General features: G+C 37.5%; 1 protein-coding gene across 8 annotated transcripts; it reads right to left on the bottom strand.

Annotated features, from left to right (window-relative positions):
* Positions 1 to 73: 73 nt before the first annotated feature.
* On the bottom strand, positions 74 to 14795 carry LOC113051411 (AKT-interacting protein-like). 8 transcript variants are annotated; one of them, XM_026215145.1, is made up of 10 exons: positions 14664 to 14795; positions 12014 to 12138; positions 7774 to 7982; positions 7426 to 7490; positions 6475 to 6575; positions 5417 to 5505; positions 5059 to 5157; positions 4356 to 4463; positions 950 to 1010; positions 74 to 698 (listed from the first exon to the last, which is right to left on the bottom strand). In XM_026215145.1, exons 2-10 carry the CDS (start codon positions 12074 to 12076, stop codon positions 591 to 593), a joined length of 903 nt encoding a protein of 300 aa, XP_026070930.1. In that variant the 5' UTR covers positions 12077 to 12138; positions 14664 to 14795; the 3' UTR covers positions 74 to 590. The 8 variants fall into 8 exon arrangements, with proteins under 8 accessions (XP_026070930.1, XP_026070933.1, XP_026070931.1 ...); XM_026215148.1 differs by having other exon boundaries at positions 12035 to 12138; positions 14664 to 14794; XM_026215146.1 differs by lacking the exon at positions 14664 to 14795 and adding an exon at positions 14136 to 14290.
* Positions 14796 to 16517: the final 1722 nt, after the last annotated feature.

Genomic DNA, 16517 nt, shown 5'->3' with positions numbered 1-16517 from the left:
GTGGGAAAGTGCCTAAGCACCATTATACACACACACACACACACACACACAAAAGTTGCCAGAGTCTTATGAATAGTTTTTGTCTTGCTCTGTATTTTACATTAAAACCACATCATACACAGGATTTTATATATTAAAAAAAAAAATTCTCAACCCAAATACATCAAGACACAAAAAACAGCGCTCTGTCCCAGTCTGCAAATATAACCAAGTTTTGTAGGGAAAGGAAAATAAAGGGAAAATGTATTAAATATGTCAAATTATTAGTGAGAAAACCAAGTTTGTCAATTAGAAAAGAAAGACCAACACAAATAAGTGAGGTGGTTTGTTGTGCCTGAAAACATTAACATGTGCAAGTAACTACTGACTAGAATAATCTCTCCGCCTGAGCGTTCAAACCTCAGCACTGAAATGAACGAGTGGGGTCTTTAGATCTATACTGGGAACATTATAGCAGTTTTCATTTAAAGATGAGCGAGGGTTTTCCGAATAAAGATAAAGTTCATAGAACTGCATAAATTCTATATTTGTGGTTCGTTGGAGCCACAGTAGCCTAGTGCCCCTCCTGCTGGACAGACAGCGTTGAAGGTTCACGTCTGAAGGGGGTTGTCCTCTTTGCTGAAAGGCTGAGTGGAACCAGGCTTCACCCAGGACAGCCCAGACACTGGCAGTGCTTTGCTATAATCCTCCGGCCGCCGCTATAATAACAAAAGAACACCACTGGTCACAAGCACCAAGGGTGTAGTTAATATGCTCACGATAATGCACATTTTAGCCAACCCACAAGCATGTAGACTAGAAAAAGACAACAGGAAATAGAAAAGGAAAAGAAACACTGTTCCACACACAAAAAAGCTCATGATTTAAAATGAGGCATGCATTAGATACCAAGAAGCCGCCAGTTTTTACTTGATTAGGGGGAGCTGTCAGGAGAGCGTCACACACTCACTTTATGTGCAAACATCTTCTCTTTGGCCTCTTCATGCACTGCTGGATTCCACGGAGAGAAGCTGCAGACAGAAAACAAACATCAGATGCGGAAAAACGAGCCGAAGTCCATTCTGATGACTCCACGCTGAACTTTTAACCTCACTGAACGAAAACTCCTGGTTTCATTTTCACAAATGAATCCAAGTTTCAAAAAGCAAGGCCACATTTACGCAGATACTTAATGCACAAATACAATCTTTTGCCCATGTCTGATTTTTGTCTTGGCTGTTTACATTCACACAAACATCCTAAATCAGTGTTTACATTTATCCCCGCCCAAACTAGAACAATTCCACTGAAAGATTCCAACCACTGACTCTCGACTTTTGAATGGTGTACTTAAACTTATTTATATGACTCGCAATGAACACAACAGATGTAATTAACCCTCCTTACACCATGTTCACTTGCCAGCATTGACAAATTGAAGCAGTCATTTATGTGTAGCATAAAGTCTAATTGAACAGATAAAAATAACTGTTGTTCTTGACAATTACTCCATCTTCGGGTTGTTAGATCTATAATTCTGAAGTAATTAATTTAAATGAATCTGAATAAGATATTGTGAATTACCCGTGGTCTGTGCAGCATCTCTATATAGCCAAGCTATGAGTTTACTTCTGGGTTGAAGCGACCCCAATACCAATAACGTGATGTTTAGCCCCTAAAATGTGAATTTTACTGAGGCAGCCCTGCCCAAAAAAAAAAAACAAACAAACAAAAAAAAAAAACAGTGTATTTTAACCCCAGGATGCAAAGGAAAACCTCCTGGAAAAGCGATTTGGCTAGTTTTGAACAAGTTTTGAGAAGCAAGTGTGTAGAAACCTGGCAACCCTGATCTGAACGCACGTGCTGGGGATATACTTCTAATCACAGGAACGCCTTTCCTGAGATGCACAGCCCTTTTTGTACAGCCCTAACATAGACACACCACAAAGCCAAATCTATAATATGAGAAGAGAGAGAGAAAAAAAAATCTTTCTTTGAGTGTAAATGCATCTCACACCTGTGGTGATTTGGACTTCGCACTTGGATGTAGGTATGATATCAGATAAGTATATGATTTAAAACCACATTTTTAAGTGGCTCAGAATGGATACGAAATATAAAAAATAAAAATAGATTGTGTTTGAAGTGTACAATTTGTGTCAGATGTGAGTTCAGATTATTATTTTTTTTGGTCCCCATGTAAACAGCCTATAAGGCGAATCGTTGCTGAATGGTTGCCGCATTACACAGAGCACAAAACTATTGATCGCTTTCTGTTAATTCTCACCTGCACACTAGTTGGCGCGGAACAACAATGCATTTTTCCTCAGATATGCATCTTATATCTGGGAGTTAACATCATCAGCTGCTCAATATACAGCATAAAATTTGAATAAAGTTTGGTTCTACAATAGAAACAAACTTAACCCTTAGGGGACTAAGCCCTTTTTGGTCCGTTTTCTCTATTTTTACATTTCGGCTTATAAACCATATGTAATGAGGATGGACCACCATGTATTTGGTATCAATGGATTCAGAAGACCCTAAGCTACCATAAGCATGCATGCAATATGTCTATAAAGGAAGTATGAGTGAAAAATTGTACAATAAACTAGAGAATTTCAAAGACGAAAATGAGATTTTTGTCATTTATTACTGAAAATCCTACCTCACACAACAATAGTTAAGTTTTTGACCCAAAAATATATTTTTCAAGCTCTTTGCTTGACAGAAATGGGTTAATGTCCAATCAAATGTGTAAAGATCAATTAAATAATTAACTTTATTTACAAACAGTCCTAGGCGTTTTTTTTTATTTTTGGGACTAAGCCCTTTTTGGTCCGTTTTCTCTATTTTTATATTTGGGCTTATAAATCATATGTAAAGGAGATGAAACACCCTGTGTTTGGTATCTATGGATTCAGAAGACCCTAAGCTACCATAAGCATGCATGCAATATGTTTATATAAAGGAAGTATGAGTGAAAAATTTTACAATAAACTAGAGAATTTCAAAAACGAAAATTAGATTTTTTGTCATTTATTACTGAAAAACACACAATATAGAACAGTTTTTGAACAAAGAAAATATATTTTTTCAAACTCTTTGCTTGACAGAAATGTGTTATTGTTTAATCAAATGTGTAAAGAACAATTAAATAATTAACTTTTTTAAAAAACAGTCCTAGGCATGCCAGTGAGCAAAGCAAGGCCTCTCCAGGCCTTTCCAGTAATTGTTCCAGAGCTTGTTCTGCCGTAAATCTTTTACTGCTTGCCATTTTGATAAAACAATTCTGTAATAATGCTGTATCTCTCTCAAATTTATCTCTTTGTGCTCGCTAACACTCCGATCACTTTCTGCTTTCTCCACGTGATGCTGATTCTCCGATTGCTCGAATTTAGCTCTTTGTGCTCGCTAATACTCCGATCGCTCTCTGTAACACTCCGATCGCGTTCTGCTTTCTCCACCCTGATGCTGATTCTCTGAACGCTTATTGATTACATGTCTTTAACCATTAATCTCAAAGTACAGCGTTCCTGGGAAGCCCAAACAAAGATGATTGGACTCAGAGATGAAAAAAAAAAAAAAAAAAAAAACGCGTTTCAACGACATGGCGACAAACACAAAAGGCTCTTCCTTCTTCTCCGTCGGAGCGGAACAAGGCCACGCCCCCTGTTTGTGAATTCATGTGGGCGGTGGTTAGTCAAAAAAACTGTTTTAGTGACGTTATTACTGCAGAAACTAGAGGGCTGTAGTCCAAACGGGTCGTTTTTTTGTAGGCGAATTCTATTAAATCAAATATCTCGCTTGGCATTGAACTTTGAGCTTTAGAATTTTACAGTTATTATTTATACTCTAACAACAACAACAACAACAACAACAACAACAACATTACACACTAACTAAAGTTTAAAACATGGAATCACGAAGAAGGGGACCTTTAAAATATACACTCCATTATCATTTGTCATAAACATCCTTTCACGATTTCACAATTACATATAATAAACCAAGTAAATGTCTGAGCTGTCTGGGGAGAGGGCTCCGAGCTCGATACTTACTCCCGAGTCAGGGTACTCCCCCTGTCCAGAGAGAGGGGTCCGAGCTCACCGTTTAGCCTGGACCAAAGAGCCCCATACCTCCAAGGCATGTGATCCAAGCTTAAATTTAATTGGCTGGCCCTTTTCATCGAAGAATGAAAAAAATAAATTTCACACCACAAATGATCGCACCGGGTGTGAATAGTGCCATAGGGATCTATTCTTTTGATTCAAAAGCATCATCGCACCAAATTTTACGTTCAGTGTTAAAAGGCCTTAAGAGATCACAACGGTGGAGGAAAACCCCACAATACAACATCTGAGTGCTGTACTTGCCTTATTGCGTAAGGATCATCAAACTTGGGCTGATCAAACAGGTGACTATTGCATAGCTTGACACTGTCTACCACTTTGCTTTTGAAGAGCTGGATGTCTTTGTCATACCTGGACAGAAAGCATTTATATTAGAAAGCAAAAAAACAGTCAAGTGTATAGGGTTTCAAAACAAGCTCGACTACTGGAAGGCACAGCTAAGAGGAAATAAATGGGGGGCAAAGATTGGCACTGTGTCTACACTGGATGCGATAGTTTGTCATGCCACGCTGCAACAGCTTGAGGGGGTCTACACTGGACACAACAAAGCGACCGTCGTAAATCATTAGAATTTTGTGTCAGTACATCATAAATAGAACAAGGCATCAGTTTACTCTCGAGGGTTTGTCGTATAGTGCCGCATCACTGACAATAAAGGTTTCTGTAGTATTTTGTTTCGTCGCACCATCCATGTCTGTTGTAGATACAGTGTGAGGTTGGACCAAGCCTTTCAGCACTACATGACTTCAAACACACAGGAAGTCAAAAACCTCAGAATAACACAGGCAATGCCTAAGCACATGAGAGAGATATTGTGGTTACTTCATTTCACTGAAGCAAAGCAACTTCAGTCGCTTTTATTTAGAAACTTATTTAGTGTCACTGTTATTTAGTGTATGTGCTAGGAAAAACAACAACAAAAGCAGATATACAATCTATTACTCACAGGACTGCAGCCTCTGGGTTGAGCGGATCCATGGTGTTGATCTTATAGAAGATTGTGCGGGCATACATAAGGACCTGCCAGATATGGTTATGGTTTCGCCTGCAAATTTAGATCAATTTAAATATAAATAAAAAAAAAATATGGGGTGGCCTACTCTAGTTCTGCCCCTGCATTAATTGTGTTAAATGTTTTTAACATGTTAAACTGAAAAGAAATTAAATGCATGCATTAACACATTAATTTGGATGGCACTAAAATATTTCCAAAACAACCTTGAGCCCCTTCAAATGTAGATTCCAGGGAGGTAAAGGGCAATACAGTAAGGCAGGATTTTTTCTTTTTCTTTTTTAAAACAGACCTCCATTTGGTGAAAGCTCTTCTCACATCCAGCTCGCCAGAGACCGGGTCCACTAGGGGGTGGAAAACCGGGGTGTCAAAAATGACCCTCTGAAAAAAAACACAACATGCATAAACAACAAAAAGAAGAAAATTATGTGTCCCAAACCTTCTGAAAAATTTGTTTCCATAACTCACATTTGTTTGAGAGTTGAGCACAGATATTAAAGTCAATAGATATTTCCATTACTTGTGTATTTAAAAATAAGAAAACAAGCGAGCAGGTAAGAAACTGTATGATGCAAATAAAATGAACACACCTCTACTGACTTGATAATGTTGCCAGTAATGTTCTGTTCCTAGACGCACACTGATGTCATCACATCATACGGTTACAGAATTAATGCCAGATGGAATGTTTAAATATTTCAATGAAACTAAAGTCTACAGCAAAGTCTGACTGTACTATGGCTAATATAACAGCAGATTAGCCCAAGTGGTACTCACTGCAGAGTCAAATGCCATCTAATGGCGTGAAAGGGATAGATAAAGTTGTGGGAAGGGTTGGTGTGTGGGTGTGGCTGGATATTCTAGCTCCACCACACACACACACAAGTTCCACTTTCACCACTTGTTTCGGCATCATGACCCCAATAACCACTCAGAATCGAGGTGCAGTTCTTTGCATTTATCAACAAAATGTCAAGAACATGCATACACCCTCTTGGTTTGTTATTTTAAAGCTAAAAGTATTCATGTTTCTTATTCTCCAGCTTCATCATAAAATATAATGCGTAAGGTGCTATGCACAGACATTCTTTTCTACTTTGTCACTTTTCTTTTAAATTTTTTATAGCAACCAACCATCACCATGTTAAATCTGGGCTAATGTTTAATGTTCTAACATTTCAAACAGTTCTAAGTCATGGTGTGTGTAGCTTCTACAAAAACTGTGAGTTTACAGAGGAAAAAACACCAAACTAATGTGGGGAGCCATCATTGATTAATTTATTAATACATGTAGCAAATCATTATTCTTGATGTGTGGAAAGATGTATGGAAAATGTATATTATACTTACAGGACAGTCTCCATCTGGGTAGTTATCAGGAATGTAGACGGTGAACTTAAACACACCATCTTGGTACAAGCCATGTCGAATGAAAATCACACCAAACCACACTGCAATAGAGACAAGACATTGTTGCATACTTACAGAAATTAGCAATGTAGCAAATTAAAGTTCAGTTCAGTTTAAGTTCAGTTAAAGAACATTGATCTTTTCATAATTTAAACTATTTGATGATGCAAAACAAGCACAATGATCCTACACAATGACCAATGCTGTGCTCCATTCAAATCTAGGTGTGGGGGTTTTCTATATGTCTGACTTGCGACCATATTGATTGCTGTTGTCCGATGTTTGGTAGCTACATATAGAAAAAAAAATGCCAATCCTTTCATCTCATTAATAGGGTTGGGTACCGAAACCTGGTGCCTATGGGACCAGTATGCACCGAACCAAATCAGAACGCAGATTTCGGTGCTGCTTAATGTCTGAGCGATCAACTGAAATATCTGTCCTGGTTCTCAGAAATGGACGTTAGAAGCAGGGCGTCGCTATGCCATTTTTAGCGGGGCTATAGTGATTAGCTCCATAAACTGTACACAAATTTGTGATCGCCTCAGAGTAAGTAACCTAACTTTATCTGAAAACGGTGTTATACTTCATCTATCACTAGTATCGGTTCAGGCACCGGTACCGTTTTAAAAGTAACGATTTGGCACCGGCATCATAAAAAACCCAATCGATGCCCAACCCTACTCATTAATCATGCACATCTCCCTGAGCACCAACATATTTTTGTGACATTGCAATCCCATGCTGACACAGTCACAGAAGTTAATTGACTGCACATTCTGTTGCACTTTTCCAAATTCTTTTGGAGTTTAATGGAGTGCAGCATAAGAGCATTGTGTGTGAAAGCATCTGTGCAAGACAGAATAGAGTGGAAGAGGAAGGCATGCTTACTTAGTGCTGATCTGTATGAAGGCTGAACATAGATGCCAGGGAGCTTCTGCTTGATCACCAATGTGCTGCAACAGATACACGGTAAAATGCTGCATAAACTTAGGGTGCTGATACACAACTCTGAGACAACTGCTGAATAACAAATGTGATGCATACTCTTTAACTTAGTTTTATAGTCATATAATTCTATTCAATCTCAGGTATGATGCGTTTTATAAATCACAGCTTCATTATTTATTCAACATTACTTAAAATCCATCAAAATTGTTCTTGGCCAAAACCTGTGGAACCTGGACTGCTGTATGATTACCCCTGAAAGCAAATAAATAAAAACGGAGCATAACTCACAATTCTGCAAGCAGCGAGTACTCCAGGTAGAAAGGGCCATACGAGGCATGTGTGCCATTGGCAGACTGTGTAGAGGAGGCCGGCGAGGCGGCTTTAGTGATCGGGATGACAGTCTTTGGGATGGAGGGAAGCTGTTTTTTACCAAATGGAGAACGAGCTGGACTGTATCTCTGCTCCGTTGGTCCACCCTGCTCCTCACCGTCAGATCTCTACACAAAAAAAATTCACAGTTGTTCAATGGTTCAAAAATCCATTGAAGCATTTTATTTGCAATAGTTCATGATGTTTTAATCATTTGAAATTTCCAGGTCCAACTCAGAGTGAGTGTCAGCCACATTAACTAACCCTTTAATTGACTTGAACAGTAAGTTCAAAGTAAGAGTCAAAGAATGTGAAATTTTTTTTTTGATAAACTACACATGCAAAATATAGGCCTAAACATTTATTTTCTTTGGAGTTTAAGTGCAATGTGAATGAAATTGAATTGGAAATCAACCTTTTGCAAGTTTATCTTATATATTTTTTGTTACAGATTATGCTTTTCATCCTCCAATACATATCTAGCACTGTTAGACCCGATTAGACTCATACAGTTCTCAATATTTAATATAATTATGCAGAGTTACAGAGACTACATTTCAAGAGACTGAAGGTAAAAATTAGAAACCAGAAACTTAAAGAAAGGAAAAACTAACACAGCAAACTGATTCAGCTATTCAGCACACAGCCTGTAATAAACAACGACAATAAAAATACAACTAAATATCACAGAATACAGTCAAATACACTCTTAAAACAATTTGCTAACAGCTAGTCCAAGAAATATCTATCAAATCAAAAAGAGCAGTTGGTTCATGAATCGGCATCTATTAAGAAACCGCAGAATTTAATGTCTTTATGACAGCTGTGATGCCATGCCACACCAATTCAGGACAACACCTTTGTAGTTTACAACAAACACACCGTTACTCCTTTTGCCGAGCCAAGTCAAAAGCACTAATAGACTACAACTCTCAGATTTTAGCAAGAGTTTAAAACCATAATTCTAAAACATATCAGAATTGAGATACTTGCTTCCATCATTCTGTAAGAGAAAATTCCTCCTCCACCACTAAAGCTTGTGACTTTAGAGAGGCTGATCTGTGCAAAAATCACCTTTAAACCCTGAGCCTCCAACGTGATTCCTTATTGCAGTCACTCCTGTTACACCATTACTTTGTGAACAGTCATTAATCTTCAGGTGGCCCGTTCTTTGTACATCACTAACACCGTAAGCTGGATGATTTGATTGTTGATGATTTGGCATGATTTTGGATTATTTGGAAGTTCATCCTGTGGGCTGTTTCATAGAAGATGCTTAAAAAAAAAAAAGTGAGGAATAAGTTCCAAAACCTTACTTGGAATAACCTAACAAATCAATCGTTTCATAAACTACAATTTAAGTTCACTAATTTGATCCAGGTTCAATTAGTCAGACTCAGGATAATTGGATGTGCACACTTATTCTTATGCAGCCCTTAAAGGGTTACTCCAACCCAAAATAAAAAAAAAGTGTGTCATTAAATCACTTAACCCCATGTCGCTCCAAACCCGTAAAAGCTCTGTTCGTCTTCGGAACACAATTTATTATATATTGTATGAAAACCTGGAGGCTTGAGACTGTCCCATAGACTGCCAAGTAAATAACCGTGTCAAGGTCCATAAAAGGTATGAAAAGTTGTCGTCAGAATACTCTTATCTGCCATCAGACATGCAATCTGGGTTATATAAGTGACGTGACAAAAATAATGTCTTTATTCAATAATTCCTTGGTCAACGGTCTCCTCTGTGTCCCTCCATATCACCGTATGCTGCGTGTGCTCTTCTGTGTCATCTGCCCCACAAGGATGCACTGTTCATTTCAAATCAAAGCTAAATATACAAAGAAACAGTGCAACCTTGTGACGCGGATTGAGTATTCTGGCAACTTTTCATACCTTTTATGGACCTTGACATGGTTATTTACTTGGCAGTCTAAGGGATAGTCTCAAGCCTCCAGATTTTCATCCAAAATATGTTAAATTGTGTTCCGATGATGAACAAAGCTTTTATGGGTTTGGAACAACATGGTGGTAAGTGATTAATGACCATTTTCATTTTAGGGTGGAGTATCCCCTTAAATTCTATCATGGATCAAATCAATCCACTACGGCAAACAGTGAATATTTGTGCTGTTTAATGCATTTGAGACATTGTGTTTTCCTCTGTGCATAAATTACATGTCACAGGTATATTTTTCATCTGTAAATGCTGGGAAGTCATGCAAATATAAACATTTTGCTGTCAGGAAAATAGACTGAGCGAAATAGAATAATATAAATATGCATTCTGCTAAAATATTTGTTGTGGGACATTAAATGTGACGCATGCGGAATTTTTATCCTACATACAAGTACATTTTTATCATAGCAGTAACTTAAAAAAATTAGGCTGCTAATAAAGCCCTACTATTTAAAATGAGTTAATGTGTGTTCCTCTTATCAGTTAAAATGTAGTCTGATTTCTATTATTTATTTTCATTTTTAATTCAGTGGTTTTAACTTTTAATTTAGTTTTTTTTTTAAATGCTTTAAAAGATCCATTTTAGATATTAGTAGAACATTGAAACGGTACTAACTATAAATGGTACAGCTGTCATAAAACCCGAGAGAAAGGCTGCATGGCTAGAAACTGCTGATCAACTGAATGAGCAAGTAGCAACTATATTCAAATCCTTTCATCTTAAAAATAAAAATAAATTTTGGCCACAATACATTAAATATAGTTGGTTGTAGTCTAATGTTCTTATTTATTGGATTATTTGAGTTACATTTTCTGTATACTTTTATTTTTAGAATAATAACAAAGTCAACTAATTGTAGCCTATGTGAGGGAGTCAGTGGTAATATCAATGCGTTCCTATTGGTCAGTGTTAGAGGAGCTCAGCTTAGCCTGACAGTTAGCCTGCTCCGGACCAGGTTAGTTTCCCAGCATATGTTGCCCCAGGGACTGAGTTTGAGCTATGGTAATTTTGCTTTATGAAACCAAATCAAGTGAAAATAAGTCAGACTAACTGAAATAAGCCTGGCTTATTTGGTAAGCTTGTTTTATGAAACAGCCACTTGGACTTGCTGTCATAGCAACAGGTCTGTAAACTTAAACCTGCTCGGGAGCAGGCTTATTTAATATAAACAGGATCAGCTTGCATCCTTTTAAGTGGAACTGATATTTAAAATATATCCCAGCCAATGCTACTCTATAACAAGAGTACTCTACTAATCTGGGAACAATCATTTAAAATAATAATTTTTAATGTAATTGGAAAAAAAATATTATAATGTATAATGTTAATACCGTACACACAACCAGTTTTACTCAATGAAAGATTAGTGCTCAAATAATAACTTTATAATTGTATTAGAGTCTTACACACATGCCGTACAGTTAATCAGAGTCATGGATTAATTTGAGTGCTGACAGCTATTATGGGAGTGCCTTGGAGCGCAGAAGATGCAGATAACTTGATCTTGACCGATAAGAAACTTTGCGTTCACATAAAAAATCTGCTTTAAAGATAATATAACATGAATTGCTAATTACAACATTGAACTAAAAATGTAAAACCTTCACAAATACTAGTAATTGTAAATATAAAATAAGTGCACATTTCATTTACCTATTCTAACATTTAGTTTTGTTTCCTTATATAGGACCAGAAATTTGTCAAGGTTTTTTTTTCTTCTCATCAGGTGTCTTTTTAACTATATGATGTCATTATGTTGCTGTCTTGCCGCCAGCCAATTGCTGCTTTGCTGATCATGGTTTTGACTATCGATACATCTGCCCTTTACAGGGAATGTGCAACAATCTTACAGCAACATAAACCAGAGATTTTAATCAAATCCGCTAATTCATCTGAAGAACCAAATTAGCCAGCGATCAGTTACCATGATTAGAAGATCTGACATCTTTCAAATCATCTCAGATGTATTAAGCAAAGTACGAAGAACGGACCCCAGGTAAAGGACACGGGAATGTTTATGCTAGCAATATCAAAAAGAACCTCACATTTTAAGAGAGGTTTAATTCATTAATTTGCATCACAAGTAAAGAAACTCTGAGAAATCTTTTGTCAATCTCAGCAGACTCACTAGCTAGTTTAATAGGCCAGAAATAAAGGACAGGATCAAGAGAGGTCAAATGTGTTCATGAAAAGACATACTGGTGGACTGCCATAATTCACCTTACGACCAGCGTTTGTCGACATGCTCCAAAATGGGTTCATTACTCATTGAGCTCTGGATCGGTGTATGCTTGTTCACATTTTGGTGGCATCTGAAGAATTTGCTGTGGGAAAGATAATGAGAGAAAGAAAAAGTGCTGATGAGAGTCTAGACATTGGAAAAACACATTAGGCAAACTGAAGCTTTATGGCAGCTGGTGGCAATCCAATCCCCCCTAACTATGTTGTTGTTGGTGCTAGTGAGAATTTCAGTGACCTATAGTCTAATATAGAAGTTTTCAATCTTTTAGATGACACAGACCCCCAAATACCATCATCCTGAGAGACCCCACTCTAAAACTTAAAAGGCAGCTATGCATTTGTATATACAAAGATCCAATTTATACTGATCAATCAATATTACAGAGGTGTCAAATATTATTTGCAAAATATTTAGTTTTTATTAGGTTACATACTCACTATTGTTTTCCCTTTCTTTTTGTAATTATTGTCATCATTTTTTAAACGCTTCTTCTCAAAAGTTTTTAATGGGCCCCAAAACCTCTCATCTACAGTTACAGAGCTCCAGACTGCGACCATTTTGTGCGACTAATTTTTGTAAGCGGTTGCACTGGCGCAACCACCGCGCTGCCCAACTCATAAGCTCTGCCATTTTGGTTCCATTTGAGAAACCTCAAATGGTAAATGTAAGCAAAATTAAACCGCGCTAAATTTCAGCTGCAGGAGTGTTTCTCAGCTCGGACCACGATGCAAAGCCAAGGGAGAGCCAAAGTTGATTTTGCGAAACAGTTACTGTACATTTGCAACAGTGCTGCGAGATCTAGTGAGAAGTGTTTGAATTCGCCGCAAAATGATAAGGTTTCTGTGAGATCTAGTGAGAATCATTCAAATTCTGCACAGAAATCTGTTATAAACAGCACTTACATACTCTAGGAAAGTGGTAACGCTAACTGTAACCATGGTGTTGTGGTGGAAATAGTTGAATGCATCATTCATTTCAGAGTTTGTACAACATTTGACTATAACCAGTAGACAGCAGCAGAGGAGTACTTATTGGCATAATTTTGAAATTATAAAATCACTACTATAAAATATAAAATCATCAAAAAATTTGATATTATCAGAATTTTACACATTTCACAAAATGACCAGCTAACATTAACAGACTAATCATATCAGCAGCACATGTGAAAGTGTGAATGAGTACTAGTCAGGTGGAATTACCATTATTAAAAATGAGATCAGCAGACTGATTGCTATAAAAGGAAGGAAGAAGTGCTTCCAATCGTGTTCTTGTTAGCAATGATTAACTCCAAAGAACTTTGGAACATGTCACAATGGACCGGAATTTAGCACATTTTTTCTTTCGTTTCGTTAATCTGTCAATATGATTTAAGGGAAATGTTTAGTGTATATGCCTATATTCCTTTTTATGTAATCCTATAGTTTTTCTGTTTTCTCCATTCACAGAAGCGCTGCAGGTGCATGTGATCTGTTGAATTCATCTGACACTTTCCTCAGATAAACTTCACTCGTTGGCTTCAGCGTCACATTTGCATATGCCGTACTACTGGAATTCATGATTGGTTGACAGCAAATTTCAAATTTTTGCAAAACACAAAATGTGTCACTGCCAAAACTTTCGGCCATGACTGTACAAGAATCACAACAATAAATTCTACAGTCATCAATAGGTTGACGTTTCGAACAGTCAGATCTAACATTAACCTAGGGCCAAGGATTATCCATAGTTCATATAAAAGTTTAACCAGGGTGAGAGAAAAGATAATGGTAATATTATACAGTGACAGATGTCAACGCCCGAGACACTGGACGATTGGCTACAACTAGAAACAAGAGCTTCGACTGCGTGTAAGACAAATATATAGCCTTAATTTCTAGCTGAAACCCACTGCAGGCAGCTTTGTTTGGTGACAGGCAAACTTTAGCGTTAAATGAAGTGCTCTCAAGGTGAAAACACCGCTTTTAAAGCAGAGTTTGAGTTACTGTTACAGTATTTGTAATTGGAGTAGACTAGCCTGTATTTAGCAAAACCTCCGTAACTAACGGGGTTCCACTTACCGGAGTCAAATAATCTCACCTGGCTGAAGACATGTTACACGGTAACTTGTCCGAATGTGAAAGTTTGATCTAGACATTTTAATTCATTTTGTACAGTTAATACACCATCGACCCTGTTTTTCCGAAAAATCTCACAAATACCGAACACGTCTCTAACTAACTTGAACTAACAGGAAAAGGCGGGACATAAACACAAGTGAGAGATGGTGATTGGCTTTCATTGTGAGTGACAAGCACCTCACCCTATCAAACGTACAATACAGCAATCCACAAGGTTAAATGTCTGCAGGTTAATGTTTAGACAGCAAATATTTGGCACATAACGATCTTTTAAGATGGGTAATAATGTGGGAATAACATCAGCCGCAAAGTGTACAGCGAAAGTGGTTTTAAATCGACCGACAAAAGACTTGCTTCTTTGTCTGCTCAAGTTATGAGCTGAGCGTTTTAACGGACGCGAGCTTCGGATTTGATCTAACATTACAACATACACGGGCATATATACGTTAAACGTAAATAAACAAATTAAAGACTTTGAGAAACTTACCGTGCTGAACTCAAGACATTTCGCATGATTTTTAAAACATGTATCCACCCTCCCCGTTGACGCACTGAACGGAATGTGCTTGCGGTCTGTCATTGGCTTACATTCTATTGGTGCATTTCCTGTTAATCATGTCAAACCAAGGTAGTAAGCTCGGATTGGTCCTTTTAATCACGCTTTTATGTGAATTAATTAAACGGATTCATTGGTAGATTTATTCATACATAATAAGAGGTCAGCTTATTACGAGATTCAGTGTGCCTTTATAGCCATTACCTTAATTTCAAGCAAATTCTTGTAAAAATATGAATATTATTTTTTCTTTATTTTTTTATATTAGTCTTTATAACACCAAAACCTTTATAAAATCAAAACCTCCATAAGCTATTACATAGTTTGCGAGAAATAGTGTAACGTATCAATTATCTTTATATACTAAAATAAAATAAAAACTTCCGCATTTTTAGTCATTATAAGAAATGTTTGGAGATAAACGCTTAGCTTATAACGCATCCTTGGCCTTTCACTTATATGTGCCCAGCTTTCTAGAAAAAAGTTAAGAAGTAAATACATTTTCCGCGTACACTGGCATACTTGGGAGTGGATTGACTTATTTTGCAATGTCCCCTTTAAGACAACAGAGGGAGTCAAATACTAGGTATAGTAGGTACTAGGTACAAATACTAGGTACCTCAACAATCTCCCCAAGTGACTGCCTTCAGGGGACCCCAGTCCTGTTCCTGAAGATATGGGCTGCATCCGAAAATTCTCAGATGGCAGCATTTCTTTCAGTTTTTGGATGCAGCCCTATATTCCTGCACTTGATGATTACAGAGAGGTGTGTTGAATCAGGGTTGGATCTGAACTCTGCAGGCAGGTAGTTCTCCAGGAACAGGATTGAGCACCCCTGGCCGTATTCAATCCTTTCTAAATAGATCCATAGGCCAGAGTTCCTCAAATCTTGCCCTGGAGGGCCAATGCTAAACTCTGCAGGCAGTGACCCTCCCAGATTTGAGGAACGCTGGCATAGGCTTTTGCTTTGGAAACCAGCAGTGTCATTATCAGGACTGTCAATGATGTCAGTACATGGTCACAATAGTAGATTACATATAGACAGTTTTATGCTGGCCCTAGCTTTTCTGCTGACATCTGGAGTACTTGCACGGTAAAATTTGGCACCAGACGTTTGATCGATTGATTGATTGATTTCTTGAGGGATATGCCTAATAATAATTTATGAGGAACATTGAGAGAAAGAAAAAACTAATTTAGTGCTTCACTGATTTACCTAATTGAGGAAAATTACATTGTCCAGGGCTGAAAGTGGAAGCTAATTATTGACTTAATTGTTGTTTAATTATCTGATTCCATTTTGTTTTTCAACACAGTACACCAGAGGTGGGTAGTAACGAGTTACATTTACTTCGTTACATTTACTTGAGTAATTTTTCGGGGTAACGAATACTTTTCGGAGTATATTTAAAGATGGGTACTTTATACTCTTACTTGAGTACATTTTTTGGGAAAAATCTGTACTTTTACTTCGTTACTGTGGGCGACGCCCCTCTCGTTACTTTATCTTAATGCAATAAATGCTTCAGTTTATTCCAAACGCGCCGTCTACTTTTCTCTGGACAATGAGCGATGCCCATTCGCGAATGATTCATTCTTTTGAGTCAACTCTGTTCAAAGGCTTGATCAAACCAATTGGCAAACGAGTGAATTGGTTCATGAATCAGTTTGATTGAGTCGTTCAGTTCCATGCTGCACGCGCTGAGCTCTGAAGCGGTTCACTCAGAGTTGTAACGTTTAAGAATATTAGCAGCGTTGAAAACGGGGCTATGGAACTGCACTGAA

This window comes from Carassius auratus, chromosome 32 (genome assembly GCF_003368295.1).
Source record: "Carassius auratus strain Wakin chromosome 32, ASM336829v1, whole genome shotgun sequence".
Lineage (NCBI taxonomy): Eukaryota > Metazoa > Chordata > Actinopteri > Cypriniformes > Cyprinidae > Carassius > Carassius auratus.
The sequence above is the reverse complement of the archived record's forward strand: the minus strand, read 5'-3'. Positions and strand labels throughout refer to the sequence as shown.